The sequence below is a fragment of the Salminus brasiliensis genome, chromosome 1 (assembly GCF_030463535.1).
Source record: "Salminus brasiliensis chromosome 1, fSalBra1.hap2, whole genome shotgun sequence".
NCBI lineage: Eukaryota > Metazoa > Chordata > Actinopteri > Characiformes > Bryconidae > Salminus > Salminus brasiliensis.
In genome coordinates, this window is record NC_132878.1 from 11,621,961 (window position 1) to 11,648,860 (window position 26,900).

Consider the following 26,900-nt stretch of genomic DNA (forward strand, 5'->3'; position numbering starts at 1 on the left):
GTAACATGCTAGGCGCATAGCTGTACAGCTGTGCAAAGTAGAGGTATTTTACATTCACGCACTGACCCTCACACTGCTACAGCTGTACACACACACGTACACACACACGTACACACACACACACACACACACACACACACAATCCCTCCCTCTCACACTCGGCTCTAAGCAATAAATCACAGGCCTCCCATCATCCTGTTCAAGATATACCTGACCATCCATCTCTCTTCTCTCATTTAACTCACAAGTGCTGCACTACCCTCACTCTCTCCTCTCCTCGTCTCCAATCTATTCCTCATTCAGCGAACAGACACACAGAGACACACACACACAGGTACACAGCTTAGACAGAAGATAATGGAATAATAGGTCAAACAATCAGATCACATCAGTTTATTGAGCTCTAATCAGTCCTGTGACCGTTGACCACTGATGTATGAAAACTGACCTAAATCTTTATTCTAATCACAGACAGAATTCAATTGGGGCAGTGGTGGCTCAGCGGTTAGAGCACCGGGATATTGATAACAGGGTTGTGGGTTCGATTCCCGGGCTCGGCAAACTGCCACTGTTGGGCCCTTGAGCAAGGCCCTTTACCCTCTCTGCTCCCCGGGCGCTGGAGTTGGCTGCCCACCGCTCTGGGTGTGTGTGTGTACTCACTGCCCCTAACACATGTGTGTGTGTGAGTGTGTGTTCACTACCAGATGGGTTAAATGCGGAGGACACATTTCGCTGTACAGTCCACACTGTACAGTGACAAATACGTGCACCTTTACCTTTACCTTTACCTTTAGAATGAAATTCCTTATCTGGGTTATCTGCTCAGTAAAATACTTAACATTAGAATAAAGTACTAACAGCATTCATACAGAAAGTGGTGGAATTACATCACTGTGCTCATTAAAACATCTACAAAGCTCTCCTCATGGGAGTCTAGTGTTATTTATAGTCATCATCCAATACCTGGTCTAGTAAATCAGTGCTGCATGATGTCAAACCAGGTGAGCTTGTGATGGAACTGAGAAAATCCATGTGCTGGCTGAAGGCGTCCAGGAGAAAACTGGATCTTCACAAGATCTAAACTGCTTACTTTAGAATTTACAAATTCTTGTTAATATTTACTGTATTTATGATCCCTGCATCTGTTCTAATGGTATCTGGAGATCTTACTCTTGCTGCTGAAAGACATGATTAATGTCACCTGCACAGTACTGTACATATATTACACATCCATAAACAAACACACACACACACAGACATTTGTCAGAGAGCTGGAAGTAGCAGGAGAGAGGGGAGAGAGAGAGAGAGAAAGAGAGAGAGAGAGAAAAAGAGAGAGAGAGAAAAAGAGAGAGAGAGAGGGAGAGAGAGAGAGAGAGAGGGAGGGAGGGAGAGACAGATGGAGAGAAAGAAAGAGAGAGAGAGAGAGAGACAGAGAGAGAGAGCGCGAGCGAACGAGAGCAAGAGAGAGAATCTTATATAACTATATAACTATATACATTCATGCGGCTTTGCTATAAGCAGCCAGAGCCTGGGGGAGCACAATTGGCCATGCTGTGTGGGTAGATAGAGCTCTCTCTCCTCATCACTCCCATTGTGGTACAGGTGTCTGTTGTATCAGAGCTGGGAATCCAGCACTTTCCTCTGAGCGCGTTGGCTGTCTATTGATGCTGCATTGGTGGCAGTCTGAAAAGTGGTGGTGGCTGACCTCAGATGTATTGGAGGAGGCATGTGCTTCTCCTCACCATCATAGTGTCAGGAGCACTGTAAGTAATTGGGTGAGACCTAGTGAGCTGGGTTAACTGGCTCAGATAAATTGGGGAGAAACTTGGTTAAAATATACACATGCCTCAATTACTGAAATCAGGTGTTTCTTCCCTCCTAGATATTCCACCATCAACTGTCAGTGCTGTTATTGAACAGTGGAAGTGTTTAGGAACCACAGCAACTCAGCCATAAAGTGTCCGACCATGTAAAGTTACACGGAGTAGCCGAGCGCTGAGGAGCCTGGGTATCCAGCGCTCTGCTGACTCAATAACTGCAGAGCTCCAAACCAGCTGTTAGAACTGCAAAAGGGGACCAACTCAATATTAATATCTATTAATTTAGAATGGGAGGTCCCTGTAGGTGTAATTTGTAGGTGTCCTAATACTTATGTCCACAGAAAGAGAGAGACAGAGAGAATGACTGGCTATAGTGAACATATCATGACATCAGCACAGTAAAGCTGAGCGAACTCACTGTAGCACGCACACACACACACACACACACACACACACACACACACACACACACACACACACACACACACACACACACACACACACACACACACTTACAGTGTGGAGACTAGCAGTGAAACTGTTCATATGCCAACATTTCAAAACCCCTCTCTGCTCATCTTTTTAAGCTTGATGAGCTTTGCATAAATCATCCCAAAATGGCAGAGATGCTATCAGATAATCCTCCTTTTTAAGTTCTTAAAGAGTTCAGAAACACTGCAGAGTTAAACTGGCTGAGACAATATGGACATCTGTGCTCATATTCACATAAAGCACAGTACAGGCAGACAGCCATGAAACTCATCTAAACATAAGGCCCGAAATGTGCACGAAGAAGCACACACTGATGTGACGTCAGTGACCGAGGCATTAGTTGCCGATAAATCTCAATTATCGTTACAATTAAACATTTAATTATGTGGAATAATTATTGGATATGCAGTTATGCTAGCACACCCTTAAACTTATTGAACACATAAATGTTCCTAATAAACTGTCTAAAGGAATCTGTTTTTCTTATAATATCTCAGTGTAGTTTAGAGAACTTTAGCCTCGAACACAACGAAGTTCGGACTCTTTAATAGAAGAAGCTTTAATAGAGAAAGTTCTTCACCAACTTTTTAAGAGATAAATGGATGATCAGTTATTGGGCTGGATTAAGCTAAGAGCTATGAGAGGAGCAGCTGTGTGTGTGAGAGAGAGAGAGGTGAGAGAGGGGTGACAGAATGAGGGTTAGTTATGAGATTTAATTCATATTTCAGCATAAATAAAGTGTAATCTACCCTCTGAGCTCAACAGTAGCTACGCTGTGTTTACATCCCTAAATAAAACCCCTAATACGCCACTAGTCTCTGTATAGAGAGACCTACGGGGGCCAAACTTGGTAAGATGATTCATATTTTCAACCTTAATGTTGCCAGCACTAGTATTTTTTTACAAAAGACAATATGTTTCATAGTATTTTGCAGCTTGTCAACAAATGCATGTTTAGAATGGTCCATAAGGGGGTGGTCAAAGTGCAATATGTATTTACTGAAGTGCTGTAAAAGAGAAATACACTAAAAATAAGGAGGTGACTGATGGATGATTTAAAATTCTGACACTGTATCAAATCTGAATTTTTCGATTTACATTAAATTCATTACACTCATCACATTGTGGACGGTGTGATGCCCAAAAAAGGTATAAGTCAAATTACTTGTGTACATTACTCTGTGAATTCTGTGAACATCGGGCACTGAACTGGCATTATTAGGCAGGTTACCTCATCAAATACCCCCAAACAAACTAGCAAGCTCGGTCCAGTAGGTTTCTTGGGCGGTCATACAATGTTCTGGCCTATAACCTGGCCTAAACTTAGACTTTCAGACTTCGACTTAGACCTTAGGTTTCATAAGCATGTCACTGCCCACAATTTGACATTACTTCACCCCTTCATTTCCATTTTAAACTCATTCAAATTCATAACATAGCAGGTAACAGGACACACGAGAGAGCAGGGTTTGATTTAGGTTAGCGCACTAGTGACTGCGCAGATCATTGCTATGCTGACAAAAAACGAATTGGGGGGTGGGGGCGAGAGCCCCTGGGCAAGACAACATCACAAACACAACCCAATGTTACACCCACTATTGTTGTGAATGGTTCTAGATAAGACTGCCTGTTCAACAAGGTAAATATTTAAATACATTTTAATCCAATTTTCTGGATAAATAAGTGTGTAATGGCTGCACAAAATTAATATATTTCATTGTAAGATTTGTAGATGATTATAATGTGATCTATAATGTTTTAATATATATAACTGATATTGTAATCGGCCACACTAAAGCACCCCTACTCCTATTTCCTGATGAATGGAGCAGTACAGTAGCTCTGTGCATTCAAAGATAGACAGAGGCCCTTTGATTTCTTGTTGCCATGATTCACGGGTGTGAATAGTACTGTGAGCATACATTCATTTAGAGGTTAAAAAAAAGAAGAAAAAAAAAGAAAGAAAATACACAACTACACACACTAAAAGACCACCATGAGCAGCCTCGGCACAGCAGCTAGATTCCTGAAAGCACTTACTGCCATTCCCCTCATCTTATCAGCTTCTTCAAGAGAAGCAAATGAATCGAAAAAGGAAACCATTCGGCCCTGCTTTGGTGTTTAAAACCAGACATAATGAACGGAAATGAGGAGGAAAGGATGTAGACTACAGTAACCACAGCAACAAACAAACAGGATACACCGTCCCTGACCAGGGTCATACAGGGAGAGAGACAGAGAAAGTGAGCCAGAAAGACAGAGATGGATGAATCGATAGACAGACAGACAGACAGACAAGCAACACTGCATGACACACAGTCTGAACACACACACACACACACACACACACACACACACACACACACACACACACACACACACACAAACTATGTGTGTTGTAGAGATGTACAATTCAGGTCCAGAAAGTTCAAATCCACCCTGCCATGACCAATTCATAAATTCTTAAACTCAGTAAGAAATAGAGGCAAACATTTTTAAACATGTGTGTACACACCCAGCTGATTAAGAATAAATTATTTATGTATTTATTGATTGGGTTGAGCCTCATGACAAACCTCACAGCTGCACTTGAGAAACACCAGACCAATCAGAATAGAAACAGCTATAGTTTAAGGAGAGACATCATCTTGCTGCTCTGGTATGATTTAAAGCATCATTATGTGGCAATTTCATCATAACAAACTCTTCAAAATCATGTTAATGCTGAACTCACAGTCATAGGGAAGTCAAAGGGAATGGTGTCTTGAGTAACATGGCGTACCTACACCCATATTTCAGTCTACTCTTTCACTCTCAGTAACAGCTCTGTATCTCAGCTTGTCCAGAAATGCATGTTTACAGCTGTCCACAAGGGGATCTTTGAGTATTTATGGCAGTGAAGTAAAAATGAATTGCAGGGGAAGCCCAACTGCAGGGGGAGCCCAAGAGCAAAAATGATAATTGTCTAATATCTTGCATAATGGTGCTTTAAAAGAATGCAGTATATGGGAAGTGATCATTTTAAGGTGCTTTATGTGTTTGACAGTGGATGGGATTTATTATTACATGTAATATGAGGATATTGTTTATTTATTTACTGTATATTTGTCTATTTATGTAATTTTTTGTGTTGCTATATTTATTTTTATTAGAATGTGTAGCTCCGATACTAATCTGTGGTCCATTTTAACACGCAAAAGCAGCATGCAGATCCTCACCTGTGCATCTGAGATGGACACCCTCTTGGACTCTATGGTGGGGCGGCGGGCTGCCCGCGGGGAAATGTGGTGGAACCTTTCAGCCCCGGCCCCTGCAGACAGGTATGTCCCTCTCTCCTGCAGAGACATCTTCCTGCCGGACAAGTGTGGCCGCTGGGACAGGGGCTTCCTGACCCCAGCCCCGTTCCTCAGCCCGTTGGTGGACGGGTCCGTTATGGTGATGGCGGCCATCTTGTCGGCCAGCTCGGTTTGGGAGGAAGGGTCGGGGTCAGGCTCCGTTCCCATGCAGCCAGGGTCGGTGCTCATCGCCATGACGACTGGGCCACAGTAGGAGGAGTAGGAGAAGGAGCTTGGAGGCAGGGAGGGAGGGGCCGGTGGAGTGTTTTCATCAACTGCTCACCCTTACCACCCCTCCACGTGGGTCTGCAGCCAGAACAAGCTGAGGAGAGAGAAAAAGAGAAATTTCCTACAGTCAAACAGGCTGCTTTTGTTATGGTGTTGAACAGTGATCTATGTAAATTAGCTCTGTTTTGATTGGCTGCCCTGCATTTCGGCTCATTAGAAACGCAGTCCAGGCTGAACCAAAGTATATAGCAAAGAGAGGGTTAAGGGCCTTGCTCAAAGGATCAACAGTAGCAGCTTATCGGATGTGGGTATTGAACCCACAACCCTGTGATTAATAACCCACTTTACATACACTATATGGACAGACGGTTTTATGAGAAGCTTTTATAATTGGCATCATGTTCCAGTCAAACGCTGAATTCAGTGAGTCATTCTTTTACTAATACGTGTAAGGGCAGACTACATGGCTAGGTGCTTGATTTTATACACATGTGGCAATGGGACTGAATGAATCCCTGGAATTAAATATGTCCCAATACTTTTGACCACACAGTGTACATAGCATATGGTAGCATAGGGTGAGTCATGCTACAGCAACAGAGTGGGTTAAAGGCCTTGTTCAAGTGCCCAACAGTGACAGCAAAACTGCTGCTGGCTGAGTGGGTGACCATATGTACATGTGTTCACGGGTGCGGCATTACAAGCATGATGACTTTTGAACTACACAGTACACCAGACTCCTTCATCAGGTTCTGTGATAGACAGCATTCCTCCTTTATCATTTATCTAATAGGCCACTAAATGTAGCCAATCAATTAATATTTAAAAGCTAAGGCTAACTTGACAGAGCTGTTTACTCTTCCTTACAGTAGGCAGAGCTAACAGTTACATTCAAGCTGCAGCTCAATCTGTCTGGCGCTATGGCCTGTCTGGTTCTTGTCTTTGGACACTAATGTGGCCTTTACAGCAGCCAAACATCACAGCAGTCAGCGCAACATCCCGTCAAGACTTCCAACTCTGTTCGTCAGCCACAGCAGTGAATTAAACTGTTTGCTTTTCATATATTATTTAGCACTTTTACTTTAAAACAGCAGTTTCAAAATCGGACAAAAAGACTTTGTTGTTCAGAGATATTTACTGTGATATTACAAATACAGGAATTCTCAGCAATTTTCTTCAGAAGTCAACAATGCAACATGTCATGATATGAATAATGCCCCCAGTGGACCTTCTTTCACTTCAGCTGCTGGTTCGGAAGCGCTTAGCTTCTACAGCTGTCCATGAGGGGGCGCTCAAAGTCTGATTTGTTTTACAGCAGTGGAGTAAAAGTGAATCACACTCCCCACCTGTAGGGGGAGCCCAGGAGCAAACAATACTGATTTTCACATAATGCTGCTTTAAGATAAACACTAAACATAAACAGTGAAAATGCATACACTACATGTCCAGATGTTTGTGGACACCCCTTCTAATGAATGCATTAAGTTACTTTCAGTTGCATGTATTGCTACAAATAGATTAGGACTGGAGCAGGTAAGGCACCATGCCTAAAGGCCAGACGTGAACTAGAGGGGTATAATACCCCCAGCTTTGAGCTGTGGAGCAGTGGAACTGTGTTCTCTGGAATTATGCATGGTGCTTAATCTAATACTTTTGGGAGGAGTTGGAGAGTTGGGGATGAGGTAGGGTGGTGATCATCCAACACCCTCACCTCACTAAAGCTCTTGACGCCAAATGCAATCAAATCCTCACAGCAATGCTCCAAAACCTAGTGGAAAGCCTTTATTTTTGATGAAAAATAAAAATGATGAATGAGCAGATGTCCCAGTAGTTTTGTCCATATAGTGTACATATGTAGGACATTTAGTAAAGGTCTAAAATAAACGAAAAGGGTTTGGTCTGTATGCACATGTTTATTTAACCTGTAATGGACAAGTAGGCGGTCACTCGTGGTTACAGTCAGGACTTTGTTTTTAGTCTAAGAGAGGCTTGGAACCTTAGATGATTAGATCACACACATACAAATTAAGTCTGGATAAGAACACAGATCTGGACAAGTGCACAGTCACAAATGAGAAAACAAGTTTTCACTTCTGAGCACCGCCAGGCTGCGGTCAGTGTATTCGCCAGACACTACTTGATATAACACTACTTGATATAACACTCCGCTTGACCACAGCTCGACTGCTTTAATATTACTCTCTACTTCAGCCGGCATTGTCCCGTCTTTCTCTGCTAGAAGCAGTGAGAGACGTCCAACATAACCACGTTATGAAGATTACATCACATGTAGCTGGGTGACAACTAAAGGCTTGATGTGAAACCAGTCTTCTGACCATTACGGTCATTATGCCGGTGGTGTGAGTCTTGGCACAGCCAGACAGTCGTGCACACGTGATCGGCTAATTGGACAAAAATAGTGTTGTAGAGAACTTTGCCATCAGACTTATGATAATTAAGATTAATTGCTGTGAATGTGTGTGTGTGTGTGTGTGTGTGTGTGTCAGCTGCCTCAATTACAGTCCATGCAGTCCTCATAAGTCACATTAGGTGAAAATGTGTTTTAAGGCATGGATTCTTCTTTTTTTTTGCTTTCACTGGTCATCACCACTGATCGACAATAGCCACCACTGACTGAAGACCACCCCAGGCTGCCATATACTACCACCGACCACAACCCTCTAAATATCTCTAGCTATGACCAAGTGAGGACATGTCTGAATGACAACAGGATTCTTCTATCTACCCTGCTACACTATATAGACAAAAGTATTGGGACACCTGTTCATGCATTGTTTTCCCAGTGTAAATTAAAGATAAACTGTCCAGGGAAGGTTTCTTACTAGATTCTGGGGCATTGCTGTAAGGATTTGATTGCAATCAGCGAGTTAGTGAGTTAGCAAGGTCAGGATGTTGGATGATCACCACCCCACCTCATCCCCAACTTCATCATTGCCAATTACACAATGCCACAAGTGCTGGGAGGGTGAAGGCTAGCACATGCTTCCCATGAGACACATGGAGCCGGCTGCTTCCTTTCGAACTGCTGCTAATGCAACGTCACTGGATAGCTCAGCATGTTTGGAGAAGAATGCTACCTTTACATAAGCTAACAGACGCCTCCATTGGCTAGCACTATGCTGAGTCATGTGGGATAGGAAGGACCCTGAGAGATAGTGAGGCCAATTATGCTATCTCTGCAGCCACGGATGGCTATAGAATCACAGGAGATTGAACTTGGAAGGTCCTGATTAGGTCCTGATGAATCGATGCTTTGACTTAATCTCAATCTATTAAATAGTCCTGAGTGAACATCACAGCAGCCTTCACCTTAATATTTATGCTTAATGTTTAAAGTTTCTGAAGACCACAGCAGATTTACTCATCAATATGTACATATTTCCAATCATCCTGGAAACATTTGGTCCCCACAAAACGCAGAAAAACACACACTCACAACATTCTCTTACTGCAGTTAGCATTCTCACTTCCTTTTAGGGCATCACAGGCATCCTGAATGCAGCCTGTGTGCTATTAAACTCAATGTTTAATAGCAAGGGGTTTTTGCAAGCAGCAACAGAGTGACCAATTACCCAAGCCCAGCCCAGCCCACCTCACCCCAGCCTAGCCCAGCCCAGACCAGGCTAGCCCACCTCACCTCAGCCCAGCCCAGCCCAGCCCAGCCTAGGCTAGGCTAGGCTAGCTCTTCGGACAGACAGACAGACAAAAAGAGATAGAGGCAGAATAGAGAATGTGCGATTGAAGGATGGATGGATGGATGGATGGATGGACAAATAGACTGACAGAGAGACAGACAGACATACTAGAAGCAGATTAGATGGATGGATACACAGAGGGACAAATAGACAGACAGATGGACAGACAGGTCCAGATAGATATAGACAAGACAGACAGATAGGCAGACAGACATGTAGACAAACAGTCAGAGGGACAATAAGACACAGACAAACAGAAAGACAAGAAAGACAGAGAGACACAGTTAGACTTATTGACAGACAGCCAGATCAACAGATACAAAGAGATACAGAAAGACAGACAGACATACATAGTTAGACAGACCGGCAGCTAAACATTCAGAGAAACTGCTAGACAGACAGACTCCCAACAAACGGAAAAACCAAGATAAACAGCCAGGCAGACAGACAGATAGATAAACAGATAGACAGTCAGACAGAATAGACACAGATAGAAAGATGCAGGTAGACAGACAGACAGACAGACAGTTAGATAAGAAAAAAAGAGGTGGAGGATTATATAAACTCATTGACCCACCTTCAAGCCTTTTCAGCTGCTTCTCATCAGGAACTATTACTAATCAATCTGAGCTGAGACTCCAACCACCACCGACCACGCACTGGTCTCAGAACAAGGTAAACTGAATGACGCAAATGCAACTAAAAGGAAAGTAAAAGACCCGTCTATCACAGCAGACCTGCTCCTGACCGCCCACGGACAGGGAAAAAAATACAGATGGCCTGAATGACTAAGAGGAGAGGGCAGTTTTAAAAACACAATGTTCAAACTTCTAACACAAACGTCAGGAGACCTACTCTCAATTAGACAGATTTAGGCCATGCCAAGTATTCCCTCTCTCTCTCTGACTCTCTCTCTCTCTCGCTCTCTCTTGCATGCTTTTTGCTCAAGGTTACTCAAAACACACAGGGCGTTTAGAGCTCCTTTCATTCTCCACGCTCCCTTGAGAGTTTCAGATTTCAAGACCAGAGTGGTGAGCCTCAGATCTCGCAGCAGGTCGTCCGCCTTCTTGCATCACTGTTCCGGTCTCAGAGCGATCGCTTTTCCATTTCCTTCTTGCATCGGGGGTCAGCTCAGGCAAGACAATACAGGCACAGACTGAGGAGGTCCAGCATAACGTTCAGCCAGGAATGACAGCTCTACAGAAAACCGCTGGTACACTCCCAACCCGAGGCATATAGTACTGCGCAAAAGTCAGAGACCACCTTTCATATACCCTTCGTGGATTCATTTCCGGTCATAATGACCATTCAGTCCAAGTCATTTTTTTTAGGAGGGAAAAAAGGGACCCCTAACAACCATGCAAAACTTCCAGACCATCATAACTGTGCCCCATTAGATTAACAGCACTTAACAGCTTTCCGCACTCCTGCTTCATCTCTGAATAGATCTGTATACAGGGGATGCTGAAGTTTTCCTGGTATTTTGGAGCTCAACTTGACCTCCACCACTCCATTTAACACCCATTTCTTAATTACATTAAAAAGTGCTGAGGAAACTGCTACCTGACACCAGCCAGCTGCCTTATTAGAGGAGCATATGGCTGCTGACTGCTGGGACAAGGTTGGAGAGGGTCAGAGTACGTACAGATGCAATCGAAATGTCTCTCTTAATGATGACTGCAGTCTCAGAATTACTCAATCCCTCAAATCCAGCTTCTGGCAGCGTTCTGGAGGAAACTTAGCCCATTCCTCATGGGCAGTGGCCTGCAGTTCACTGGGTTTGTGTGCTGCAACCACCTTCTACAAACTCCATGATAGACTTTCTATGGGGTTCAAATCAGGTGACCGTGATGACCTCTCCAGAATTTTCCAGGACTTCTTCTGAAACCAAGCCTTGGTGGACTTCGAGGGATGCTTGGGATCACTGTCCTGTTGGAAAGTCCAGTGACGTCCAAGCTTTAGCTTCCTCACAGAAGGCATAACATTTCGAGGACTTCCTGATACTTGGTTGAAAGCCACCACCACGTTACACTCTAGGCAAGGTGTTCTTTTTAGTGTATTCTTCATTCATGCAGGTTCATTGCAATCACTTGAGGGTTTTGGACCACCTGCCTCCTCAGAAATCTGATGGCAGCCAGTGAGGGTTTCCTCTTTCCGTCACGTCCAGGTAGTGTAGCCAGTGTCTCTTTACCTCTGAACTTGAGAACTCTGCTTCCAGCCGTGTCTTTAGGAACATTTGGTGCCTTCGCTGTTTGTGTCCTTGTTTGTGTAAGTTCTCTTCTCAGAACTTTTTGGACAACCCTTTTGACAGCAAACCCCTAGTCAGTCTAGGTAAAACTAATAAAGTCTTTGATTTACCACCTGATTTGCAAATGTGTGATGGGTTCTATTCAGGGGGATGAATAATTCTGAGACTGCAGTCATCATTAAAAGCGGCATTTTGTGTTGAATTCGGAGAAAGCACTTGTTCTACTAGTTGTGTTGAGCTATTTAAACAGTTCTTCTTTAATTGGTTTATTGCAAACAGCGGAATTAGTCAATTTTGCTAGTAAACCTAATTTGCATTCGATTGCAACTGTATAAAGCCCTACCGAACAATAATGAACAAGCCATAGACTTAAGAATTAAATTAAAATTATTCTTAGACTTAAGAATCCTGAATTAAAATTTAGGATCTAATAGTAAAAGTTAGGAGAGCTTAAATCTCTTATTCCAGTCTTTCCTATATATTTTTAAAACAAAATAAATAAATTAAAAATGCTTAAAATGTTAAAAAAAGTTTTAATCTCTTACTTCATGCCTTTTGGAGGCCAGTCAATCTTCTGCTTACTCAACTCTCCACCAAGGGTGCCTAAACTTCTGCATGAGTCTGTAAATAGACTGAAACCACCTGCACTAAAACGTCTCAACTATATCCTCCAAACGTGGAGCAAGACTCAACTAACTCCATTAAACCCTGAGAGCGAAGAGCTGAGAGCTGAGAGCTAAGAGCTGAGAGCCTGAGAGCATTCTCAGAAAATGAAGGTTGTACAATGTGAACATCTTTAGCGATCGATCGATAGGCGAGGATGCTGTGACCCTCCAACTGCACTTCATCCGCAGCAGGTGGTCGTCCCGTTGCTCCTGACAACCAGCCATGCCATGCCGACCCCGGTGTACGGACAAATTGCAGGCTGTGCTTTCACCTGAGCTCATTTCCTGCCCCTTCCACATCCAGGTCTGTTAGACCGGACTCAAACAGTAATTAAATTGTAATGAAGGCAGGACAGGGAGCTGTCCAGCTCAGGTCTGTGTGGAGACTGATTCAGAAGGTTTAGGAGCAACAGAAACAGTGTAGAATGAAAACCACACTGCACTGATAGATGCATCTACTACTACTGTTGACACTAATAAGAGTAATAAGAAAATACAACTGTTCCTCATTACTTCCACTTATTTTTAGCAGATTTGGGTAAATAAATAGTAAAAAATGCTGCTTACATAAGTAAGTCTTTCAGACAAGTACATGCTAGAACCTCCTTCTGCTCCCATAACAGTTTTAAGCCTGTTGGGGTTCGTTCCCACTAGCTTTGCTCACTGTTTGGGTGATGTCTAGCTATTCTTTCTAGCAGACTTGCTTCAGGTTGTTCTGCTTGGTTGGACGGCACCAGTGCATTGAAATGTAAAATTCTTGATTGGACCGAGTTCTAGGGCCTGCCCAGATATATATATATATATATATATATATATATATATATATATATATATAAACTATGGTAGTTGTCTGTGCTTTGGCCTCCCATCCACACAAAAATGCAGTTTTTGGTCACTAAAAAAACGAATATTTTTGAAAACGCTTTCGAAGTTGGAGATTACTGAAAACTCTGGTCATAAAACTACAGTGTCTACATGCAGATAGCACTACATATTAGATTTGGACATATGCACAAATGTAAATACTGTTCAATAACTGCTCATGCAAGCTTTTCTGCTTTTCAAAGATTCACATTTTTGATTTGGGGTTGGAATTTTTTACAAAGATTCTGCCATTTACCAATGCTCAGTTTATAAAGACACCATTATATTTATTATAAGAGCAGAGCTGTAAGCAATTCTGCAGTCAAAAACACTTCATGAATCTGACGTAGACTTTTTGTTAGGACTTTTCTTAAGAATGAATGTAACTACATACTTGGGAAGATACTGAATGAGGGACAATATCATGCTGAATGCTGAAGTTTCATCAAGCTTTAGTTTTTTGCAGACTAAATGATGTCGTCCTGCAGATCTATTCATCCTTCAGTTTCAACAAGATGCCCAATCCCCATGCCATGACAATGCAATCTCCATGCGTCACTGTTAGATAGAGATTGTTGAGAAACTGGCAGTGTTAGGTTTTCAGAATTACCTAACCCACTCCTCAAACTCTCAATTTCTTTATTTTGTGTATAAAACAAGAAGGCTAGAGGGAGAGTATAATTCCCCTGCTTTTCAGCTTGACCTTAACTTTTGCACTATTTGAGGTGGAAAACAACATCCTAATTAAAACTGGCAAATAAGAAGCCAACTTCAGCTTAATCAGAAAATGACATACTCTACTTTATCTGGGACAGGCTTTTGACCTGCTAAGCAGTGACTGGAGGAGAAATTATGTATTGGAATGGGACTGTTACTCACACATTAAAGAAGGATTCAGATCACAGTGCAATATTGACCGATCAAAATCAATGTGAAGCCCAATCTCACATCCCCAGCTTGATTTTACCCCCTACGGACCTGCAAAAGTAAGCAGCACACTATTAGCCAACATTCTAGAACCAATAAAAACATTCTATATATAGTACCAGAAAGGCGTCCTCATTTTTTATGATTTAGAGAACCCTTTATTTAGTACTTTATAGAGCTCTCCTACAGTTGTGGCACTTCTTGTAGGGTAATATGGCCTATTCACATTGTTTCTAAAACTAACCCCCCTGGAGTGGAGGCTACACTACACTGTGAGCAGTTTACATGCTTCAAGATGGTGTGATATTACTGCCACCAAGATGGATATTAAAATAATATAGGTGTGAATCCTGTGTCTTAGAACAACCCAGTAGTAGAACATGTTTACCACACGTTGGTTGTGTCCTGCTCTACTCCACTACATCCACTAGAAGTTACTTTGGTCAAAAGTCAAGCTTTAACCTCAACAAGAACTGATCAACCGTGTATCAGTATTGGCCAACTGTCAGCCCAATGTTGCCATTGACAGATAATTTAGCCAATCCTGAGGGCTCGTTAGATCACATGATCTATATTTCATGAGTTGCTGCAGCCTTGTGCCAAGTCACAAGACGCTGCTGCTATATGGCAATATGGGCTTCATTCAAGCAGAGATGTGTAGTACCGAAAAATAACTACTTAGTACCGAAGTACTAAAATGCTGTATCTGAATCTACTGGAGCGTTTTCCCCCTCCTACTTCCACTTTTACTTTACTACATATTTGGGATGAGTTTTAAAGTTTATGACTTTTACTCTGTTACATTGTTTATGTGCTACATCATTACTTGTTACAATTATAAAAACGGCCCGAATCATTTCAAACCCACATTATCACCAGGCCAGAGCGCTAGATGGCGCGGTCACTGGGTTTGATGAAGCTGCCTCAACATTGAGCAGAACATGCAATCAAGCCGTGAGCGCACATGCTGCCGCTCTTCCTCTCACAAGGGCGTGAGGTCAGGAGAACCTAAGTATCGTCTTTGGTAGAAGAACTTGCACAGAAATCACTACAGCCTGATAAACTCACCTTTTCAAACATGAAAAAAAATGTAATGTAGGTTTTGAAGCCTCAGCAGGAGACTACACTTTAAAGCAGCAATATGGAGAACTGGTATTTCTTGCTCCCCCAACAGTCTAGAAGTGTAATTTGCAATTTGAGTCCCCACTAAAGGACACTCTTTTCACATGCGTTTCTGGACAAGCTACATACAGAACCATTGAAAGTAAAAGAAGCATGTGGACTGAGGCAGTATAGTAATATTAGAGGCTTTTACACTAATACGACACAGGACACACGGTGTTACTCAATTCTCACGAGTGTATTCCTGACTTTAACTTGCAGAAAATAGTGAGGACACTAACGCTAGAGCTCTGTTAGTTTATCTCCAGATGGAAGAAGAACCACCAGAAGAAACCTCTCCATCTTCACCACCTTCAAATACTTGTATGTGGCCTAACGGCCTGAGATCTTTTAGCTGTAGTTTAGTTTACAGAGAGTGAAGCTCAGGGTTTTAAGCTGCTCTCTTCACTGGTTCTTACAGATGAAACTCTTGCATGTGGCAGCTTGAGTCAGTCTGTTCAGCCTTTCTTTTGGGCGAGTTTGTTTAGAGAGTTAATTAAAGACTCTGCCTTCTACAGTCCTGTCCTTGTACTACAGCCAAAGGAATTGACAGTCCTCAAATCTAAGCATTTGAAATAATATAAACAATGATATTCAGAGTTTTGACTGCTTTCTGTAAGAACTACATAACAATACTTGTACTTTTACTTTCAGTACTGAAGCAGTACATTTTAAAATAAACTACTCGCAATACTTAAGTACAAAAATGTTGAATACTTTAGTACTTCCACTTAAGTCCGGAGCTTAAACACCATTTCTACTTCTACTCAAGTCACTTATTTGATAGAACACTTGTACTTTTACATAAGTCTGGGTCTGTAGTACTTTATACATGTCTGCATTCAAGGCTGCAGAAGCCCATTAAAGCCAGTGTAGAAATACCCAGTCAGTGTGCAAATGGCATGTCACATGCTTGGCCTTTTATTTTTCATTTGACTCAAACTGACTTTACTCTGTGCCTTGCGGAGGAAGCAAAGTAAAGATTTTAACACCACTAACCGGATTTCCCTGTGAAGAGTACATTACTCAGCCCAGTACAGTGAGTATCAGAACACAGCTGAGCGTACGAACACCACTAATGACACCGAGCTCTACAGTGCAGTTCTGCACAGGAACTTACGGGCTCTCAGTCAGTGCTCAGAGTACATTTCATATAAAAAGACAATGCAGGAGAATAAAAAAAACCCTCTATGACAATGCATTACTGATTTGCCTGAAAAATTGAGTGTGGCATCCAGTCCTGCCCTTGATCAATGCTGAAAGACATATCAGCCCCCAAAATCACCGATTGGGCCATCTCCAGCTCATTGCAAATCACACTGCATTCACATCATGCAGCCCTAATATAACACTTCATACTAGATGACCTAGAAAGGCTTCTGACTGCATGTAGCCCTCCTGCACAGCACACATCCCAGTGTCCTCTGCTTCCAGTCTCTCCGAATGACTCTTTAAGAGGCCTCGAAATCCAATAACCTGAGCTTAGAGTCTCATACTGAAGGGATCACCTGTGGGGAACAGCAGTGCATGTACAAACACAGCTTCTATCCAGAACCAAGCAGAGCCAGGCATCCAGTCTGTGCATTTACAAGCGCTGTCTGCATTCTGCTTCTACACTTTCAGTGTGTTGGGTGTGTGAGAATACAGGCTGCTTTGATTTGGAAGCACAATAGAGGAGAAAGAGTCAAAATGAAAAAAGTTGAACGACAGTAAACAAAGAAGCCAGAAAGCGAATAAATCTTTAGGATACCCTGAGAGAAACCAGGCGACCAAGGACTGCAAAATGAATCCACCGCAAAGTCAACAAATTTCAGGAAACTGCTTCCAACACATTTCAGAGTTGCTTAATGGAACTGTTAGTCTAATTTACACAATATGACACACTGCTAAAATTACCTCAAAAGAGTAGTACATGCAAGACATGCAGCCTAGCAATCTTAACAGCGCAAGGAAGAATGGGCTGAATGTCTCTTACAGCCCCCCAGCATTGAGCTGTGGAGCAGTGGAATGATGGATGGTGCTCCATTCAGTACTTTTTGGATGAGATGGGGAGTTTGAGATAAGGTACGGTGGTGATCAAACATCCTGACCTCACTTATGCTATTGTCGCTAAATGCAATCAAATCCTCACATAAATGCTCTAAAAAACTAGAAAGCTCTGGACAGAAGAGACAGCTACTCCAACAAAGGCAGGATGAAGTCATTTTTAATATGCTTGATTTCAGAAGTAACAATGAATGAGCAGGTGTCCCAATACTTTTGTCCAAATAGTGTATCTGATTTGTAGATGGTTTTATTCAAATTTCAGTGTTTGTCAGCTGAAACGCTGCATTTTATGTATGAAAGGTGCTACATAAATAAAGATCCTACACACCACGTTTCACAAAACCACGCTTCACACCAACTGCTCTGAATGTACACATTTCACCAACACATACATTAAAAACTGACACTTTCAACCAAGCGTGTGCATATGAATGTATGTAGCCCATTCATAAGGCTCTTTAGAGCTGGAGACCGTATTCTCTTGCAGACCACTGCACATCCCTGCAGACCCATCACTTCTCCTCTAAAAGCCTCCTAATTGGCCAGTGAGTGGGAGATACTGGGCTTTGATGAGAAGGACAGCGACAGGCTTAAAACGTGGCTAGTGGAACGTGATGGAGAATGTGGTCTGGATGGAGGCAAACGCATGGAAATTGAAGCTGGACACAAAAAAGGAAGAAGCCTACTTCACATTTACTGCAGTACTGCATGTGCATACGTCTTATGTGTGAGTCTACTTTATTAGAAACATCTGCCCTGTACTTCCATTACTGGTCACATTATCAGAATCCGAAATACTTTATTAAACCCAGGAGGGAAGTTACAGTTGTTACAGCTGCAACCGTTCATGTAAGAATAAACACAACATAAAATAAACACTCTATAAAATAAATATTATATAAGAGAAAAAAAATTATTACAAAAAATTTAGTGGCATTTAAGTGGCATAGTGATAATGACTGTAATAACATGGAAAATGATTGCACCAGAGTTATTGCACACATTAAATAGAATTACAGCACTACTACTGCAGTTTTTATGAGGTCCAGTTTCTTTATAGGCCTGCTACACAGATACAGTGCAATGACATACTTTAGCTCGTCTGTTGATATTAATAATTTGTTCACACTACCCCATTCATCACTGGTCAGTTTCTGATCAAATGGGCCCACGGTTGACCAGATATGGGTGTGGTTAGATGTTAGACTTCAGTTCTTAGGTAATTTGAGCCCTAGGAAGGGTGTGGGGTCAGGAGAACCTAAGTATCGGCTTTGGTAGAAGAACTTGCACAGAAATCATTATAGCCTGATGAACTCTCCTTTGAAAGCATGGAAATAAAATGTAAGCCTCAGCAGGAGAGTACTCTTTAAAGCAGCAATATGGAGAACTGTTATTTTTTGCTCCTGGGCTCCCCCAACAGTCTAGAAGTGTAATTTGCAATTTGAGTCACCACTAAAGTACACCCTTTTCACATGCATTTCTGGACAAGCTAAGAAATACAGAACCATTGAAAGTAATATAAGCATGTGGACTGAGGGGGTAAAGTAAGATTAGAGGATTTTAAACTAATATGACTCGGGATACACAGTGTTACTCAATTCTCATGAGTGTGTTCCTGACTTTAACCTGCAGCAAATACCGCACAAAAACACAGAAAATTAAGAAAGTAATTAGGGGTGGGCAATGTGATGATATTTTATCAGATCGTGATTAATTCTGTTATTGTGATAAATCTATCAAGGATATCGGCACTGCTTAAAGAAAACTGATCAACTGTATATTTCATTACAAACGTGCAAAGTGTAAATGAATTGAGCACAGCCCATTTTAAATAAAAAATACTGTACTTGGTATTCAAATAGTAGCTTTTAAGAATCTGTCAGTACTGATGCATTTTGTCTGCGATCACATTGTGTATCGTGAAAATGTATCATATTTTTTTTTTAAATCACCCCACCCTAAAAGAAACCGTTCAAAACTATTGTTCATACTAGTGTAAACAATGGGTTAATGCATACATATGTGGTGATCATATTTCATTATATTTTTTTCTTGTAACCATCATCTTAATCTCATGATACCATTAAAATCAAGTCAAGAGTGGTCAGAGACAGCAGCTCTGTGGTCAGAAAGCACATACAAATGCTATGGGCTACACAATATGGAGGCACAAGGCAGGGCTTCTTTCCAATAAAGTGGCCAGTGAGTGGAGGCCTGTATGCACATCTATGCTGTTGACAGCAACTGTGCCAACTAGGTTAAACAGGAGGGTATAAGATGTAATACTTTCGCTTAACAAGTCTTTACCACGCAAGAAGCACACAGGATTATTGCTCGAGCTCTTTAAACAAACCTGCTGTGGATAATCCCACCAAACACCACACTGCCCACACCCTCCAAAATCAGATCAGTCATTCATCCCACACTGGTACATATTTCACTCCTCTTTTGTAGGAGCCATTATATCATACTGTAACCTACCATTACATAAGAACCAACTGCATAACTGCAAAAGCAGGCATGTGTTTAACACACAGTGTAGCAAAACGGTGCTAATGCAGCAGTATGTGTGAGCAGACTCACCTCACACCACAGGCATTGGGCTCTACCTCCTCTCTCTGTAATAGAAGAACACCTGCAACGAGAAAACACCACAGGCTAAAAGGACTGAAGAGTGAAGCAAGCTGTGGGAAGCTAGAGCGAGGACGCGCAGCTGGGCTGCATTCAACAACAACAAAAAGAGACCACACATCCTGATTCCTGGTTCTTACTTCCCTCTGTGAAGTGCATACATTACTGTACAGTGCTGGCAGTGAAGCACATGACCATACAGGAACATACACTGAATGTGAAACAGAGGTGGTGCAGTCTAGTCTATCAGGCAGTGCATTATTTTGCCAGAGTAACTCTTGAACTGGTCATTTTGCTATGCTATTTAATCATAAGTACATCATTGCATATGGTCACTGTCATGCAAAAACCTTGTATATTCAAAATAGCAATTTTACAGGGGAAGAAAAAACAAAAACAAATAAAACTTCCTGACTTTCAAAAATGTTGATTCACATACATATAAAAGTGAAAAAAAAATGGAGATTTGAATGAAAACAGCATTTTTATAATATTCTACATTTAGAGTCTGACAGTCAGACAGACACTCCCCTTTAGGTTCAATGTCAAAAATGGACATACAATAAAATTAATGGGAAAAGAGTGCATGAACAACAGCAGTTTCAGTGCTGGACGATTAGGCATAAAGTATATCACGATACTTCATATTAGGGCAGCACCAAACGACTATTTTGAGAGCCGAATAATCTATCGATTGTTGAAACGATGAATCAATTATTCGGATAATGAATCACTCATTTATCAAGATTTTAAGTAGCTCTCAACTTTTGAATGTGGCTTGTTTTATAGGCTGCTTTATACATTTGCTAACTAGCAATGAGAACAATAAAAGATGAACGAGAAAAATAAAAGATGAAAAATGATACAAAAAAAAGTTTTTCCGGTCAAAATTTTTAACTTCAAAGGACGTGCAAAACAGCAGCAATTAAAATAAATAAATAAATAAATAAATAAATAAATAAATTTAATTTATAGTTGGCACACCAATACTTTGCAAATCACTCGAACAAAAGAAAAGAGGGGGGGGGGGATAATAGTAAAATAAATAAATAAATAAATAAATAAAGTCAGCTCCTGCCTTCAGTTTTTTTTTTCTGGCCCAAGGAATTGAGGAATATGCAAAGGTGGTCAGAGTTAGGAGAGCTGTAGATAATAGGTGCCTTTCTTGAACGAGGATAGCCCCTTAACGTAAACGAGACAGTATGGCAACTGTGCTTAAAACGAAGATTTAATTTAGGTTTTATTTATTAGGATATTTAAATATTTCATTTTCCAATGTCAATATTCTGAATATTCTTAATTATTCTTCATCAAAGTTTACTGTTCTTTACAAGGGTGTAACTGCATAATTATATTATCATTATATCAGTAACAATCAGTCGCAGTTATTTCTGGAAAAATTTATGGTCCAACATAACAGTTATCATGACAGGCTCATCAAAAACATGAATGCAGCAATTTCTATTAATCATTTTATATACCGCACTTAATCCAATAAAACAGGACTGAAAATGTTTTCTTTGCAATGAAACACGCAGTTGTTCAGATGGTGACCATTAATATCATCCTATTGCCCACCACGGCTTGGACTAATGCACTAAACTGTTAATTTTACAATATGTATAGTGGTCGTGGGGCAAAGATTGTTTCTCTGAAGGGATTTGTAGACCAGCATAAACACAGCATCAGCAGACTTCAGATTTAACAGTCTGTATACTCAAAAATGACCTTAGGACAATCTCTGTGTCGGTGGTATGCAATTTTAATGGAAGCATTAATTTAGGCAACATATCACTTTCTTGTAAAAAATGAAGTTGAGAGGAAATCATATTATCAAAAGGTCTCATTTAGGGGGGTTATATTTGAGCATTAAGACAACCCAAAGGTTAATTAAAGCCTCCCTCCTAGTTTCCAAAACACTTACACAGCTATGCGTATGCGTACCTACTTCAGCAACAAATCAAGCAACGTTTAGAATCTTAATTTCTCATAAAAAGTCTTAGTTTCACATTGAGTTAACAACTAGAAACAAGTCATATAGCACTGCACTGCAAATCCACTAAGGCCTTAGTGACTGTAGGTTGCGAGTCAAATAACAACAGCCAGACGACTGGGTCACAAAAAGCAAGGGTCGTAATGCGGCGAGTACCTGCTGACAGTAGTCCAAGGACAGTGTTTTGCACTCAAGACCCATCGTTGCTCGAGGGCAACAGAGACTTTCCCATGTGGTTTAAAATCAACAGAAAGGCTACTGTGGCAAAAGTTTAAAATAACTATTGGAGGAATGTGTTTCAGCACAATATGCAGCGCCCCCTGCTGCTCTTCGAGCTGCAAAGTCACAGACCGGTCAGTTTTACCCACCGTTTTAAGTCTTTTAAAGGAGGCTTAGAGAGGCTCTGGTGTTCTAACCACTGTGGGCGGGGGATCGTGGGTTCGAATCCCAAGCCATGCTGCTTTGCCTTCAGAGGGAGTCAGAGAGAGCACAATTGGCCGTGCTCTCGATGGGTGGGCAGATGATGCTTTCATCACTCTTAAAGTAGGGGCTTTCCTCCGAGCATGTCGGGGCTGCCCAGCCGAGGTAGTGGCTGGCTTTGCATGTATCGGAGGAGACACGTGATACGTCCTTAGCCTGTCAGTGTGCAATGGTTGGGAGAACTGGCACTAAATTGGGGCGAAAGGGGGGAATACTGAAAAAACAAAACAAAAAAAGTAACAATGAAAGGGGGCCTGATCCATTGGTGTCAAGTGTGTAGCCAAGGATGTGCTGTAAAAGACAGACTAGGCTAAGGAAGCGAGCTGCTGTCTAGAACCTAAACCAATAAAAGAATTTCCTCTGTTCTTAACATTACCTCTAAAACTGACATGTTCGCACATCTACTGAGGAGGAGAAAAGAAAAGCAGCCCTGTTACACTTGCAGTATTCACTTAAACACCATTCACCCACCACTGACATGTCCTAAACCTAAAGCAGCGTCCTCAACAACTGCACACAGCTCTGTTGCAACATTTCCATAACTGCCTCCTGCACAGGCACTAAGGCACCAGACACCAGAACAGCGCTCTGGACGGCAGTTAGAGGAGCACCAGGGGCTTTAGTCTGTCAAGTAGAGATTAATATCTCATCTTAAACACCAGACCCAGGCCAATTCTTGCCAGCAGACATGCTTGTAAATCATAGGGAACATCGATGCACTCAATGCTAAAGAATCAGTCTGCAGTCAGGCCCTGGAAGACACAGGCTACTGCAGCCAGGGTTCATCCTCAAATGGGTCATAAGAGTAAGGCCTTCTCCTTTGGGAGTGTAGAGAGTCCCGTTCCAGTGAAGAGACTCACTCAGAAATTATTTAGAAGCATCTCCACCAGTATAGCTTTGCCCAGAATAAGTTCAGTTTTGACTCCCTTGCTTGCTGTTTATTTGCTTGTGCACCTTCACTACATTTAATTATATTTATTATATATTATATTAATTATATTCATTTTTCTCTGATACCTGACCCACCAGTTTGTAGATATTGGTTTGATACCGATGGCCATAATACTGATATGCCATATTCAAGTTCCTCATTATACAGTACTTGAGTCATTCATGAGCCCTTCCAGCCACAAGCCCCACAACTCAGAAAGAGATACAGGAACATCAGAGTCAGAACCACCAGATTCAGAAGCATGTTCTTCTCGCATGCTGTTAAACTGGTCTCACCAGTAACATCAACCACAACCTGAACACACACACACGGCTACTGATTACTTACTCTGATCCTTCCTGTTCACTCATCATACCCATACTGAGCTCCACAGGACTGTAGAGGTAGTTCCAGCTAAAGCGTGAAGTGCATACTGTATAAAAGGCCCTGTCTGGTTCTCTCTACCTGAACACTAGCTGCTGTACTCATCCCTGCACTGTCCACCTCGTTTACACACATGATGCTATTTACAACATTAGACTGGTCTACCTCAGCATACACTCCTGAACTTCCTGTTCTACTCTTCGTTTACACACACACACACACACACACACACACACACACACACACACACACACACACACCTCTACAAACCGCCATTAGTATAATGACAATAAAGTTGAATTGCATTGAATTAAGTTCTGCACAACGGGTGCTGTACCACGCTGCATTTATCAAAGTTTTCATCAAGAGCAGATTTTTTTTTTATTATTATTAAACTCGCTACATGAACAATGTGTTCATCCTCATAAAATAAGAAAAACACAACTTTCCACCTTCAGGCATAAAATTCTTATTAATATTATCCTTTTTATTCAGTAAAATATTAAAATAAAATGTTAAAATATTCACAATAAAGTAAAGTAATAAAGTAAAAGTAAAGTAAAGTAAAAAAGTAAAAGTAATAAAGTAAAATATCCATAATAAAAACGTGATGGGGTGGTCTGTGACGGACTGGTCTGTGACTTATTGGTAAATTTAACTGTAAAACAGCATCAGTCCTTTACGTGGTCAAGTAATTCTAACCAAGCACACATGCCAACATTTAAAATTTCACATTAATAGTGTAAAAAATGTGATGTCATTTAAAGCAACAGTACATTATTAATAGATAAAATAAATGAGTTTGTGTGATGGGGTAGTCAAATTACTTCAAACTAAAATCAAGACACAATGCTGGCAAAATAAAAGTTTGATTAGAAAATCAATGTATTTAGCAATATTTAAGAGGCATTCCTCATGCTGGTCATTACAGACATACAAAAATAGCCATTTGCTAATCAAAAAGGTTAAACCACAGTATGTTACTCTTTAGGAACTGCTGCACTACATGCCCAAATGTGCACTAATAAATCTCTAATGAATGCATTCAGCTAATTTAAGTTGCACCCATTGCAGAAACAGATGTGCAACTGCACACACACACACACAGAAACACGCAGCTTGTCACCATTTCTACCTAATTGACACCATGCCTAATTCCAGGCGTGGGCTAGAGGAGTATAGATCCCCCAGCATTGAGCTGTGAAGCAGTGGAACTGTGTTCTGTAGACGTACTCATCCAGTACATCTGGGATGAGTTGAGGGATGAGGTGGGGTGGTAATCATCCAACATCCTAACCTTACTAACGCTTTTGTGGATGAATGCAATCAAATCCTCACAGCAATGCTTCAACATTTAGTAGAAAGCCTTTCCCTGGACAAAAGAGACAGTTACTCCAACAAGAGCAGGATAATCTCTTATTAATAGCCTTGGAAGAAACAATGAATGAGCAGATGTCCCAATACTTTTGTCCATACAGTGTATTTTCTCATGTATTCTGTATACCAACAGAATTCAGCTAAGAAAGCTAAGAAATTATTATTAGGAAATCACAGCATGCTGCTGTTGTAGCTAGCAATAGCTACACCTTATAAGGGTTGACCCCAAGACCAATGTTACCACTATTATTGTCTATATTTCTCAAATGCAATTCCACAATTTACACCACAGGTAACGAAGCAGAGTTACACACTTCCACCAGAGTGGACTTCGCTCAATTCTACAACAAAACCGAAGCACATTCAGACGTTTAGTACAGAAGTAACAATGGCTGAAACCCAGCCACGTCCAACCAGGCCGCTCTCCAGGCTCCTGAACAGACGCCAGCTTGAGATTCTTAATACGTTGAATTCCACAGCACAGAGAGCTCTGGCTACCGCCTGCGGCCATCAGACTTAAGCCTGGAAATGTCATCATTCAGTCCCTATTCAAAACAGTTTGTGGAGAAAAGGAGACACAGACATAAAGAAGTGTCAACTGGATTAGCACAAAGCCTCCCAGAGAACGGCAATCCTCAAACTGCTTTCTCCGAAGACCATAGCAGGCAAATCTGCTGGGCTTTTTTTGTGTGTCCCTTTTCTACTCAGGGAAGCAGATGGAGGCTGACAGTGAAGAAAGTCATTTGTGAATTTTAAACGGATGAAAGAGCAGGGGATGAAAGTCACGGCTGCAGGTATTCCGGTTTTGTTTCCTTGGCTGTGTGTGTGTGTGTGTGTGTGTGTGTGTGTGTGTGTGTGTGTGTGTGTGTGTTGGGGGGGGTGCGTAATGTAACTTGGGGTTGCGGCTCGTCCTGAAGATAACCTGGCACCGGGGATGCACTACATTCTGCTGATTCGGTCCGTTATTGTTAATCCCAGCCGGAGCGAGGAAGTGACACGAGGAATGTGGGGTGGGGAGCAGGACAGGATTTGAAATGATGGAAAGTGCAAGTTCTTGGTTCTGTGAAAGAGAAGCCTGCCGACTCCAACTGGAAAGAATGGTACTGGAACGGGTTCAGCATGTCGGAATGGGAAGATTAAGCCTGACATATGTTAATATTATTCTACTCCGTTGCGCTCCGTTTACCTCACTGTCACAGAGGTAATAGACATTATCCCAACAGACACACCTCATCCCTGCAATGCTAGGGTTTCTACTGCGGTCAGGTAAAGAGTGAGGGCATGGCTACTGCAGCACTAGGTGGGGAGCGCACTGAAAGCTAAGGAAAAGGAGTCGGCCAAGTTACAGAAACATATTACATGCTACTTGCTGAAAAAAGAAACATTACTACTTATTACTTTTCATCTATATAACACTATATACACTCCACATCCCTCCACAAATCTGTACCAGTGAGGGTTGTCTACATACCAGCATTTTTATGTCAACAGCAATTCCAGTACAGTACATACAGTAGTATCGCTTGATTTCAAATGATTATGGAAAATATTTCAAACCACTCATTAAATGTGGGAACAGTTTACCACAGCAGTTTTCAACCT

General features: G+C 41.6%; 1 protein-coding gene across 3 annotated transcripts in view; it reads right to left on the bottom strand.

Moving 5' to 3' along the window:
• The window catches only part of camkk1a (calcium/calmodulin-dependent protein kinase kinase 1, alpha a), a 118,122-nt gene that overhangs the window by 50,433 nt on the left and 40,789 nt on the right, over positions 1 to 26,900 (bottom strand). For 2 of the 3 annotated variants that reach the window (XM_072667620.1, XM_072667460.1), the window contains exons 2-3: positions 20,086 to 20,137; positions 5,531 to 5,969 (exon numbers count right to left, since the gene is read on the bottom strand). In XM_072667620.1, coding sequence (XP_072523721.1) covers positions 5,531 to 5,842 — 312 coding nt within the window. In that variant the 5' untranslated portion in view covers positions 5,843 to 5,969; positions 20,086 to 20,137. The remainder of the gene's footprint in view (positions 1 to 5,530; positions 5,970 to 20,085; positions 20,138 to 26,900) is intronic. The other variant, XM_072667538.1, reaches the window with a different exon arrangement.